General features: G+C 43.6%; 1 protein-coding gene across 2 annotated transcripts in view; it reads right to left on the minus strand.

Moving 5' to 3' along the window:
- The window catches only part of MEIS1 (Meis homeobox 1), a gene marked incomplete at its 3' end in the record, with an annotated part of 90,741 nt that overhangs the window by 36,848 nt on the left and 40,194 nt on the right, over positions 1-13,699 (minus strand). For both annotated transcript variants that reach the window (XM_079532446.1, XM_079532447.1), the window contains exon 7: positions 7,789-7,934. In XM_079532446.1, the coding sequence (XP_079388572.1) occupies positions 7,789-7,934 (146 nt within the window). The remainder of the gene's footprint in view (positions 1-7,788; positions 7,935-13,699) is intronic.

Here is a 13,699-nt window from a genome sequence, read left to right on the forward strand (position 1 = left end):
AAGGTTTCTCCTCTCTGCCATTCTCATGTGCACACGCACAATCTCCTGTGCTCATGGCAAATTAGCAGGGTTCTGTCAATGGATCTACTAGATGCATAATGTTGCATTTACATTCCTGGAAATATCACCTAGGGACCCCAAAGCCTTGGGTGAAGGTACAGGTAGGTGGCCTGGGAAAAAGACTGTCACTTTCAAGTTGCCATTACAAAACAGAGTTTAAGCTTCCTGAAATAAGGTCTGTCCATCTCCCTCTGAGTATAAAGAAATTCCTCAAAAAACATCCTGTATATATACCCTGAGCTGACCCCCATTTGTAAGTGTCAGAACATCTCACTTTTTGCATCAGTGACACAGAGCATCAGAGTGGGAGTAAGTTTGTTTTGTTTTTACATAATCCCAACATGTTTTATGCTGCACAATTTGGATTGAAAAGGGTCAGCCAGTAGCAGTAAAGGAATATTTGTGCTATACCTAATATGTGAGAAGCACTTTCAGGGCAGAAGTTTCTGGTTCATAAAACAGAAGACCCATTGGTGAGTCTCGCAGACCTTGCCTTATTAAAATGATGGCCCACCACTGGAATGAAACGAGTACTCTGCAAAGTATTATGGGTCTAAATCAGGAAATGATGCACGAGGCGAGGTAAATTAAATAACTACATATTAAGTTAAACTCTTTTCTGCCTACTTACCTTCTCTCTACACATATATTTAGCATTGCTGTAGGTTACAGGGTGAGGAGCTAGAACTGTAAATGTGGCCTGACCATACACTGAAGAATAGATTTTTCAGCTGAACATTTTGGGGGAAAGAATAAAACTGTTTATGGAAAAGATTAACTTTCCATCAAGAAATAAAATACTTTTCTCAATAAAAGTTTTCTCTGGGAAATTTCAGTGGGTATATAGTAATCATAATTAGTTAACATTAGGAATAAGGGCTTCTTGAATGCATGCAGTATCAGTTCATTCAGCCATGGGTTAAGTTCATGCAAACAGATGTAGGATATTCTACGCCAGAGCGAGGGAATGAATCTTACACAACTTTATGTACCACTTCCAAATCTGAGCCTATCTGAAAGGCAGCTTATCTTACACCACAGATTAACACATCACATCAGATATGTGCCCAACTGGTGTGGTGCCTCATATTTTGGCACTTCACCTGATCTGATTAAGTCACTCACTAGCTTTTGCTGCTGCTCTGTGAAACTCCTTCAAGAGTGAGGAGATTGCCAATAAAAAATTAACACTGGCACTTATATACATAAGCATATCTGAGAATCAACATAGACTCTTTTGTAGCAACTGTGTTAGAGGACAAGCTAAACAAACAACCAATAATGAACAACCGAGCCCATGAATTTATCCTCATTTCCTGCTCACAAACTGCTTGCCAAGATACTCTTGTTTCCTTTGGTGTACTTAGTACTGCAAATTATTTGCCAAAATATTTCTGCAGATACTTCCAGATTTACAAATAGGTGGTCAGATTTTCCCTCACCCCTCTCCCCCCTTCAAAATGTGCCACACAAATTTCAGCCAGCCATTCAAACCGCAGCAAGCCAGTCAGTTGCATTACACTTTTCTGTCCCCTGACTGAAGGAGGTTAATTTTCAAACCTGAAGTTACACATGCAAAATATCACAGCTGCAAATTTGAAAAGAGGAAAAGAGGGTGGAGAAGAAAGCAAAGCATCTAGTGTTGACTTAAAAATTCTTAATACTGCAAACATTCTTGCTGGTAAACTCATTTCTGAGAAGATTTATGCAAACAAAAGGAGTTCCAGTACAACCAGAGCAAGTATAATTTAACATCTGAATTAATGTTTATCATGTTTCAGCTTTTCAGTATTCCCTTGCTTCTACTCGATGCGAAATTCTCCTGGTGTGTAAATACTAATGCATTTCAGCAGCTTCCGAATAATTCATATTCTGTAATATGCTGGTGGCTTCCACATCAGTACAACAGTGCCTCCAAGGTGGGAACTGGAAAAAAGGATGGCCCTTTGGGAATCCACTCTCTCTCTCTCTCTCTCTCTCTGTCTCTCTCTCTCTCTCTCTCTCTCTCTCTCTCTCTCTAAAGCTTAGCCCAGACTGCTAGCTACTCTGACATCAACCAAAACACTTCCCCTGATCACTGCTCCTCCCAAGGCCCACAAGGATCCTGGGATGAGATGCTTCTACTCTGTAGCTGAAAACAACACGGTGTCTGTCTTCAACAGAAATGAGAATGAACCACTGATCTTGAATACTGGATGTTACAACCACACCAAACTCCTGTACAGGAGAAAAGCCTAAGTGAAGAAACCGGCTTCCTTGAACCATTGACTAAAGGATCCTACACTTTTATTTTCTGACCTGAAACCCAAGGTACGTAGCACAGCTCAGAGCTGGCAATTTAACCATCTATAGGACAGCGTGAGATCTCAACACGTAAGATGAGTGCTTTCCAAGAAATCATGCAACTAGAGCAACAGTAGCATTGCCAAGAGTAGCATCTTTCCGAAACAAACCAAGCAAAAAAAAAAAAAAAAAAAACCCAACCATCCAACAGTTTTTCTTTTTATATTTTTCTTTTAAAATAGCAAAAAATCGCCCATGCTATAGAAAGGGGGTGGTCCATGGAGGCTGGACAGCGGGTCAAAGTAACACATTTGAGGAAGTTATATTTAAAAAAAAAAAAAACAAAAAACTTAGGGTTTTGGCAGCCCATGTTCTCTATCAAACTCAAGATTTAAGAAGTTAATTCAAACGGAGTTATCCAAACTTTGTTTGTCCTCCTTTCTGGTTCTCTCAATTCAATTCTGACAGAGCCTCGGTATACTTCCCTCCCTCACAATATCATTTCCCATTTTCTCCTGTTAAGGACAACTGCCACACAGCTCCATGGCAGAATGGACTGTCAGAAGACCAGACTCCTTCACTACAAGGCACTCCCATCAACCTGCAGGATGGGTTTGCTCTGGTGACAGCCCCAAGAGCCTGGCTTTCCGAGGAATTCAGGACAGCTGGCACTTGCAGATGGGGAAGAATGATTTTTACAGTTTTGCCCACAGTAAAATGAAGTGAAAGAGGAGACTTGCATATTTGGGATAAAGGGGAGGGGGAAGAAAAAAAAAAAGCCAACAACCCATTCTAAGTCTGATATATTGAAATCTGAGCCCTGTTACACAGATGAGCTGCAGGAGCTCTCTGGCATTTTTCAGACCAAGAGCCAGTTGGTGCAGGATGGAGGATCCTGTAAGTAGTACTATGGGGAAAGTTTTTGGGGGGCTGCTTTATTTTAATATCTCCAAACCCTCCAGTGAGGAGAACAAAGAAAACCTTTGCTGTTTTTGCCAATTATTTCCCTTTTTTATGCTTCCAGCAGCCTTGTGGTGTACCCATCTGCCCTCTTGTTGTACCCCTCCCAAACAGAGGAGCACCCAGCCAAAGGAGTAGGGGCTGGGAGCCAAATTCATGCCCCTCCCAAAGCAAGACCGTAGAACCCTGGAGGTTCCAATAAATTATTTTCTACAAATACCAGCTTTGCTAGATAGATTGCAAATTGCTCATTAAAAGCTATCTTGCTTATTAAAATGGTATTGGCTATTAAATAGAGATGCAAAGATCTAGACACATAATGGAAAAAAGAGCAAACTTTTTTGCTTTTTACCTTAAAGTGAACATATTTCAGCTATTTTATTTTCAGCTCTGTCTCCTATTTCACTAAGATTTAACCTCTTAAGGAAATGGTTTTAAAAGCAGTTAAAAATGATGATTAAATTATGGGATTTACATGAAGGAAATCCTTGGCCCATTCATTTTTTAAATCATGGTAATTTGTTTTTTAAAAGGTGTTTGAAGCCCTTGAATCTACCTCTTGGCACCACTAAAAAAAAAAAAAAAAAAAAAGAAGCAGCTTATAATCCCCTAATGTACTTAAATAAAGCCTTCAATAGTTTAAATTGTTATTAAACATCTTTGGGGATTATAATTTTATGGGTTTTTTTTTTTGGCCTGATTAGATGATGAATGTGAAGATCATCAAATACTCATCATATAACAAACTAATTACATTGTATAATCCCCAAAATGAGGTTTGAATTCCAACAATTTAAATTAACCTGGATTTAAAGCATGCAGAGAATTCACAATGAGTGGACAAAACACTGAAAAAACACACCCCAAACTCCTTTTTAGTTTTAAACAGAAAGGTGCAATTGCTGAGACAAAACCATAGCACGGGCTGAAGCAGAAACTAATCCTGTTGCCACAATTACATTTCCATAGATCTAGTTGAAGAGAATTATTTTTCTTCCTTCCCTTCCTCCAAGCTTTCCCCTTGCTTCTCAATCCCTGCTGAGGGGCTATATGTTACAGAGATCTGCTTGAAAACTGGTGGCAAGATATGAGCCCTGAATGTAAAGTGATCCAAAAAATAATAAAAAAGGGGGGTCTGCAACATGCTGCAGCACACCCTGACGTGACCCTCAGGGCAACCCTTTGGAGCCCAGCTCCAGCCCAGGACTGTTCTGCCCCAGCCCCTATGAAAATACCCTATGATGGTATTTTCAGCTCATCCAATCCCACCCCATAAAGCCCAACTCATTTGGAGCTCATCTTCTACAGTTTAGGGACATCCTCACTTCTTCAAACTATCAGCAGCCTGTTTGGTTCTTTCTTTTTTTTTTTTTTTTCTTCTTTTTTTTTAAATGGTTATTTTAAAATAGCTTTTCACTCCAAATTCATAGCGTTCTCCAAAAACCCAATTTCACAAACATCAAAATATATGGGCCAGTGTAACAACCCACCAACATCAGTCTCAACAAGTTCCACCGCTATGCTTTGCCTAACTAATGGCCAACCTAGGCAGCTATTCCAACACTTTGCCTAACTAATGGCCAACCTAGGCAGCTATTCCAACACAGACTTTAATAAAATGTCGGTTGGAAAAGCAATGATGAAAAAATAAAAACCACAAAACCCTATGTGTGAGCCTGGCCACCACTCCTTGTATTGTTTTAGCTGATTTTTGTTGTTGTTATTCTCTGGGGAACAGAAAGGAAGGCAATTTGGCTGAATTTATCCCCTGAAGTGTTTCAGAGCATACTGCCTGCATCCACAGAAGACAGCGCTTGACTACCCTTTGGGCATACATCAACTCAACTCTGCACATCAGTCAAAATAATGGGGGGCTGCAGCGTGACACTGAGTGGGAGCTATTGGCCAAACAGCTCAACAAGAGGAGAGGCGATGGCCTCGCGTTTGATGTTTTCTTCAATAAAGAAAAAAGATTTTCCTCCTAAGTGGAAAATGAGAACTAAGGGACAAACCTTAGGAAATGAAGTCAGTACACAGAGGAAGACTTAATAGTCTTTGAGGTGGAACAACTGCATAGGAGGAATTAAACCAACTTATACACTTTTAAAGGATTGTATTAGACCTCCATTTATTTTAAATCTTTCCAACCATTAATCATTAGTATGACAGACACAGCAATTACTGTCTATTTTGTTTAATTCCATGCCGCTGATGTGTATTAATATTATAATGGTGAGAAAAATCTTTTGCTTTTGAAAAGGAGTGCTCCTACATAGCAGCCCAATTAGGAATTAGCGGAGGCCAAGGGGAGGCTGTACCTCACCTTTAACCGCTGCCCGTTTCCCCCCTGCCATTTTGCAGACGGAAAAGCGAAGGCAGGTTAAGCACAGGGGGCAAAAGGGAGAGATCCCTTGCCATTGACACCTACAGGCAGGTGAGCAGCAGAGCTCTGCCTGTCTCCCCCAGAAGAACCTCTGGAGCCCTCCCTGATGCACAAGTTCTCTAGGGGAGGTTCCCACTCCAGCAAGAGCATTTCAGGCTGCAACATGGGCTTGAAAGAGCCTACAAGAGTGTCCAGCGTTGTTTTCTTTTGGGGAAACTATCCATTACCTCACCTGCAGTAGTTTTGCCCCAAGATCCTACACGATGAAGGGTTGGAACGCAACCTGATTTTGCTTTACTGAGCTAACTAGGCAAGCCTGGAACTGCCTCACTGCTGCCAGGAGAAAGAAAAGCTGTCCTGCAGTAATTTTGTCTGCCCCACCTAGCTGGGTTTCATTTGCACAGGGGATGGTGAATTTTTTGAAGTAAGCTTTAGCTAAATGCTGTAAGGTAGCATACACAGCAGCTTCACTGTGCCAGTCCTGGGGGTTCTGCACATGAGCTCTCCAGGAGAAGAAACCACCTCAGCAATATGTGCCCAGGCAAGCTCCACAGGCACCCTCCTCTTTTCTTTTGCACACCATTATTTCACAGCAAAAGAGTGAAAAGCTCCTTGCACCCTGCACCCTGTCTGGCCTGAAGAGCTTGCAAGGCATCTTCTCCAATCTACACCTGAACAAGCTGCAGCAGGCCAGCTTGGGCACTGCTGGCAACCCTGGGCCATCTGGGATGGAGATGCCCCTATAACTCACATCTGTCTGCTGGGAGGCAATGGCCTGTCAGCTCATCAGAGTCAAGAAGTCACTGTGACACTGTAATACTGCAACAAACCAAAAGGGACCTTCGCCTTTAGGGGCAATGCACTAAATGACATGGGGCTAGGGAGCTGGCAAAGCTGTGGCATGGCTGGCGTCGACAGTGGAATTAAACAGGGGGCATTCAAAGCTCTCCCCTGCCTCAGAAGAGGAGCGCTCAGGCATGAAGGTTCATTCATAGCAACCTGGGACAGCACAGGGCAGAATTCCCCGCCTGATCCCCGTGCTGACAAGAGTCATGCAGGTATCTGGTTTCTTGGCGCAGCGGGGGACGAAGGGACAAACTGCAGGAGCATGGCCTCAGCTTTAGGAGCATGCCCTTGGCTGGACTCCACGGGGCTGGACAAGCTGGCAGCTGCTAGTGTCACCCTGTCCCTACCTAGAGGCCAAGACGAGAGGCCAACACTGCTTGTCACCACTGCTTGCAGGCCACAGGCTTCCCTTGCCCGGGCCTTACCCCACTAGCACAGAAAGCAGGCTGGAAATCTTGGGCCGAAGGTTTAAATCCCCACAGTGGATGACAACACAGCAACAGATCACCAGGATTTGATGAAAAAGAAGAATGGCATTAGAAACACTTGGCTAAATGCTAGCGTTAGAAGGTGTGGGATATCATATAAACTCTTTAAAGGAGCTCCAGCATCCAGCTTAACCCCGCACACCTGTCCAGAGCTTTTCATTTCTAATCCCAGAAATAAATGCAGGTAGCTGTGGCAACAGAAATAGCTGCTCATCCACCCCCCTCCCCTCAATGATATTAAATGCAGTGGTAACTTACACTCTGGGAATGAGAGCATCTCACAAAAAAAATTATACTTTTCTATTAAACCAGATACATTCAGACCTTTCATCGTGAAGCTTCTGACAAACATGTGAATAAGGTCTTTGTTTTCCCATGCTTTGTTTTTAGAGCTCCCCAGTTATTTGCAACTGCTCTCTGCTCCAAAGCAGTGATTCCCATGTCAGCTACAGGGAGCTGCAGAGGGCAGGACAGGATTCCCAGGTTGGCAGGATAAGCTCAGCCACATTTTGTGGTGACGTCCTGTTAACAACTGCAACTCCAACCAAAAATCTAGAAACAACACACACACAAAAACACCCCAAAACCATAAAAAGATACGCTCCATGCTCCTCCCCTGACAGCTAGCAAATGAGGCAACAGCTCTGCTCAGAAAAGTTCCCTGAGCTGCCTGTCAGTAACATAATACGTATTTTTGCTTTCTATGACTACTACAACTATGACATTTCCCATGTTTTATTTTGCATATGTGATCTAGAGTTCACTTACTGTTAGATGCTGGAACAGCCATGCCCTCATGATATTTGTGGCTACTTTGGGAAAGATGCCACGCTTTTTATGTCGCTTTTTGTCCTTATCTGGATCATCATCATCACCTGTGCTGGGGGAAGCTACACTGTTGTCCAAGCCGTCACCTGTAAATATAGTGAATCAAATTTTGACTTATGCTACCTTTATATACTTCAGCCGAAGCCTGGCTTTGGGTATAAACTGCATGAATATTTAAATGAGGTATAAATTCTTTAACATTGTAATTCACCAGGGGTTGAAGGGTTGGGGGGGGAAGAGACACGGGGTGAGGGAGGGTCTCAGGACTGTGTCAGTCTGGGTTATCCTGAAGGACAGCGTGGCCATTTCTGCCACTGGATTCATCAGTGTAACCCAAACAAAAAGTGCTTAATTTTTATTTATTTATTTATTTTTCCAATGCATCCCATTTGAAAAGGTGGCTTTTCTTCACACTGCGTCACTTCCCAAAACTAATCCCCATCAGCTACTTTGGCTGAGATGGCAATTAGGAAAGCATTGATGCTATCGCATCCCCAGGGCCGTGTGTGAAGCTGGGTACAACATCTCACTCTGGGAAGAAAAAATTGGGTGAATGCATCTCTCTTGCAATACCAAAATCTCTCCCCAAATTCATAAACAACCAGAAGATTGGCACAGCACTTACTTTAAGTCTTTTCTAGATGTCCAACTTACCCTGCCTTTTTGATGGGACACGGGTAGCTAACTGGCCTCCCCTCTGCCCAGTCTATAGAAATTCTTAGTGGGATAAGTAGGTACCAATTTGACATACACTGTAGGAATTAACACCCAGCTTTGTGTTGATGCACCGCATCAGTGCAAGGTGTCTGCTCCCGTTAAACAACTGATCCAGAATGAATTTCCTCAATGCAGAGAAGGTCTTAGACACATCTCATCACATTAGCAACATGTCTCCAGGAGCACGTAACTGCAGCAGCCAGCTTTGGTCTGGGCTGATGGGCTGGCAGTCAGAGCAAAGCAAAAGTTGTAGTGTTCTCAAGTTTGCATGCAATTTTTGTTTCAAACCCTGAAAGCAGTTTATAAGTCCACACAGAAATCCAATCTTTTCACTCTTTGCACGTGGACTAAACTGTACAGCCTGGCTTCCAAAAACATCACATTGGTATCAGTGCGGAGCTGTGATGTTATTAAGCAAGTGGTTTCTACACTCTTGGGCAAGAATGATCGAGGAAGTCATCTGAACAGGGCTAAACCAAAACTAATTCTGTTACCAATCAAAAAAAGCCCATCATCAACACAAAAAGAACGCAGGCTGTCAAAATTATGATTTGTTAAATAGCTTTCAGCAGTTAAAACAAGATATTATTAGCATTATATTTTTAGTACCTTCCTGACTGTGACAAATTTCTAACTGTCCTAACTTGGGCTGTGTCTTTAATGAGGCGGTAACCTTAAGTAGTTATAGACACAAACAAGACTTTTATGAAGAAATCAGATATCCGATAAATTCTTTGAAAGCTCGGTATGTAAAAAAGGGCTTTTATACAGAGAAGCAATTCACCATATAAAATAATAATTCATAAAAGAAACATGAGCAAAGGAAACAACTCAACAGCATTTAAAATTCCACGGGCTAATCCACTTCTGTCTGAGAGAGGCAAACAAGGAAAAGAAAAGTATTACGCATTCATTGATTAAAAATGAAAAGCTTCTAACCTAATGACACTGCCTTTCACCACCTCCCTACAATTGTGTCGTTCCCCCCCCCCCCTTTATTTTTTTTAAAACACACTCTCTCCTCATTTCAAACCCCCTTCAGATTAATTTAGCAGGCATTGCCTCGTGCCTGATGGGAGGAGGACTCATTGATAATTTATGGAAATATCTACTATAATCCAAGGGAGATGACTTTTTTCCAGCTTTGTGCATCAATAGATAATCAAGGCCTTAAAGCAGCCTGAGCTTCCCATTACCTCGGGCAAGAGAATTCCTGAAAGCATGCCTCCGGGGCACCTGAATTATATCCTCCATTAGGAGAGGAAAAGCTTTCTGCATTCCACCTATAACACTCCCCAGAACCTTTCCTGTTTATTTCTGCTGTATGAAAGCAGAAGCATTAGGAACAGGATTTTTTAAGTGAAGACTTATGTAGATACAATGGAGAAACCTTTCAAGCGCGAGCCAGATCACCTCCTTCAATCCCTGGCAGTGACCTATCCCAAATAAAAGGTTTCTGTTACATCATTAGCTCAAGCCAAAAACAGCCTCGGCTTAATGCACAGTTTGTTCTTCCTACTGTTTTTAGGCAAATACTGCTACTTTACTCCCATCTGGGAGGGAAATTACACTGCTGGGTTGTAATCTAAGACAAGATTTTCATTGGAAGCAAATGCTTTCAATCCAGTGTAAATACTGGTGCATGTTCAGAAAAGCCTAAAACAATAAACCCTGGCCCCGTCCGACCCAAGCCAGAGAAAGTGAAAGGGAGGGAGCGGATAACAAAGCACCCGGCTATCCGAAAAGCAAATTCTTCACTAGACTTTTATAAATTGCTTAACCTCTTCCACTTTTTTCAAATTGAAAATTGATCCCGTAAAGACCAAACCGCGGAGAGAAGTCTAAAGGGTCGATTGTGGATTTTAGCATTTCCATCTCCTTTTGCAACTCGAGACGCTCACCTCCACGAGGTCTCTAGAGATACAGTCTCCCCCTCCCTCGCCCCCCTCCCCTCTTTTTAAAGCTTGCTGAACAAACTTGAGGAGCGCTGACCAGCCACACGGTAGCAGCTACGGACCGCATTTGTAAAATGTCAGCAGTGACTTCGTTCCTGAAGTTGACTTCTCCTGCCGCCAAATGAAGGCAAACTGAAAAGGTGGAAATAATCATAGAAATGATGCTAGTCCATAAACAAGCTTACAGCCTCATTAGTATAGCGGGAGGCTCCGCTGGGTGATTTATGCTTGTTTTGCTGATGCCATGAGGAAATGCCATAGGGCAACTTTAGCCAGCTGCTAATGGTTTCTGACAGCTTCTTAGCAACTAGTGCAAGCAACGCCGTAGCGTTTGCTAGTGACAGAAACCGAAAATGTCATATTATCTGCCCATGTGTCACGAAGTCCGTGTGGCAATTAACTAGCAGGCCAGTGACTGAGGGGCCAGAGGCTCTTCAAAATGGCCCGTGGCTATTGGGGGCAGAGCAGGCTCACTGCTCACGTTTGCACTGCACATATGCACGCCGTAACGCGCAAGCCAGGCCTGACCACCGCCATCAGGGCGTGGATGGGCTCAGTCCTTCCAGCTCCTTTGTCTGGGAGGTGCTCCCCATCACCTCTTCCTTAGGCGCTGTCAGCAAGATCGCAGTAATATGCCTCAATACGATGGCTGAAAACGGCGTGTTAATAGGCAGCACCCCATCACCCAACTCTGTGCACCCAGCCGAGGTGCTGGCTGTGTTTCTGCTCTCTCACACAAATGAGCCTGAAAGGATCTCAGGCTAGTGAGGCAGACACGTTGCCTGTCGGCTTGCTGGAAGCACAGCTGCTCGACATGGCAGCCGGACACCGCTGAACAAGCTGAAGAGAGCGTTGGCTCCGCACACCCCAAACCATGCGCTATGCGTCAAACTGTCAGACCTTTCAGCGTGGCCATTTGTCCTTTCAAATAATATTTAAGAATTGTTTTTACTAAACCTTATAGGCCACGCTCCAGCGAAAGAGGCCAACCGACAAAGAGAGGAATTTGTCCTCCAGTTTGTCCATGGGCGATTTGGTGCAGGACCCAAGCCCATCCCCATGCAGCGCGGCAGGTGACCTGTGGCAGCTCCCGGCCCACCAGGCAGCTCGGATTTCAAACACGCTGTCTATTTAAGCACACCCAGGCATTTAGGCCGCGCTATCTTGTTCCTTTCAAGACGGGATAAAGCGGCATTTATCACATTCAGGCCACTGAATGGGCCAAGCTGGCCATGCCAGCAGGGCCTCCTTCCCACGCAGCCACCTCCCGCGCCTCCTGCTCTCCAAAATCTGGAGGCAGAACTACCGGGCAGCTAAGTTAGAGCCTCTCCGTGAGCCATTCATGCTCTCTTTGTCGCAGGTGATCTGCTGGAAACCTTTGCTAGCAAAATAGGTACTGCTGGAGAGCAATGCTTATGCTTATACACCATCGCTGCTGCAGAAATTAGGCAGTGACTGGAAAACTTCTCCCTGGGCTTCATACTGAAAACAGTTCAATGTCATGTCCTGCAGTAGTGGGAGGGCAGGGGGGATGGCATATTCAGGTCTCAGTCCTTTCAATCATGAAGGCTGAAAGGTCAGGTGTCTTCAAAACCCAGCCTTCAAGCACTTGCAGGTGAACTGGCCTGTGCAATAGGGTGGTCTCTTGGATTCCAGGAAAACCACTCACCTGCACCAAGTCAAAAGTGTTCCCCAGGCTTCAAGGGCTTGGGTCTGTCAGGAACAGACAGTGGTGTCCAAATGAAGTGGCCATGCAGTACAATATGGTGCTCACACGGCACTGCCCATAGCCTGGCCTGACCCTTGTCCATCCTGCACCCCTGCACACACTCAACCAGGAAGTAATGCTTCCTGGTGGCTCTTCAGACCATAAACACTCTTCCTTTGGCTCTCAGTGGTGAAGAGCAGAACACTGCTTTCCCACAACAAGCGTTTTCACCAGATATAGCAGGTCATTTTTCACTGCACGCAGCTCTGCCCTGTGATCAACCTGTGTCTGCAGTACAGATATATCACAGAAATGCATGCATTCTTACAAAGCCTTCTCCCCACACCTTTGTGGTGAGCACTGAAGATGCGAGATCCATGTCCTCTGAAGGACTCAGCTTGAAGGTTTGCACATACTTTCATATTCAGTAAGCTAATACAGTCCAAATATCCATTGTATGAGAGTTATTTGTACTAAGTTTTATAGGCCATACTCTAGTGAAAATCTGCACTAGACTTAGATATCTATTTCACAGTACTGAAGCATTGCAACACACTGCCTCAAAGTTCATGGGCTTTTCAGTAGGGTGATTAAAAAAAAATATATAGTAAAATTTTCTTTAAAAAGGCCTTACATGTTGGAGAAATCCTACATTGCTTAAACCAAATATTGAACCATTCACTGGCCAACCACAGCTCTGTTCCTTTCTCATTTAACCCCTTAAAAAATCCAAATTGTTTTAGTAACCTTCTCAGTTGCTGGAAAGCAGGATTCATTAAGAACTTTGAGGAGCAATATAATCTACTACAGAGTTGTAAGTGGCAAAATGACTTTCTGTAACCTTTCTTCAATGCTGTATGCTAACTTGGAGTAACTATTATAATCTCTGCACCTTTACAGATATCTCCAGTTTGTTGTGTACCCACACATCCACCACACTGACTCTCCACCAAGCAAGAACAGCTTTATGCATGAAGTGCAATTTTCCTCCAAGGTACAAACCACCAACTCCCAGAAAGCAGACCCAGGAATTCAATATGGCTTTTTAGGTAAAACAAGGGCAAGAGTGAAAGGAACATGCCGCAACCTGCTGCTCATGGACTTGAAACAAGAACTGCCATTTCACACCACCAATGAATGGAGTTGGACAATCAAAGAAGAACATAGAGGTTTTGAGAGTTGTTGTTTTTCTGGGTTTTTTTGGGGGTGGTGATTGTGCAGTCAGCTTGGCACACTCAGCAAGCTTTGAAGCAGTCCCAAAAAGGATTTACAATGATGGAGGTCTACTTGTGAATCTGAAGTGTGGGGCTGAAAGGGACAGGTTTATTTTTTCTTATTCCTTTAGGAAAAAGCCTTCTCAAATATACTTAGTAAAAAGTTAATGAGGAACAGCAAGATTGAAAATGAGCACTAGCAAGGAATACTGTAGTGCTTCAGTTTGCACGCATGTCTTAAGGAGATGCACTCCATG

Source organism: Tetrao urogallus (assembly GCF_951394365.1).
Source record: "Tetrao urogallus genome assembly, chromosome: 2".
In the NCBI taxonomy this organism is placed as follows: Eukaryota; Metazoa; Chordata; class Aves; order Galliformes; family Phasianidae; genus Tetrao; species Tetrao urogallus.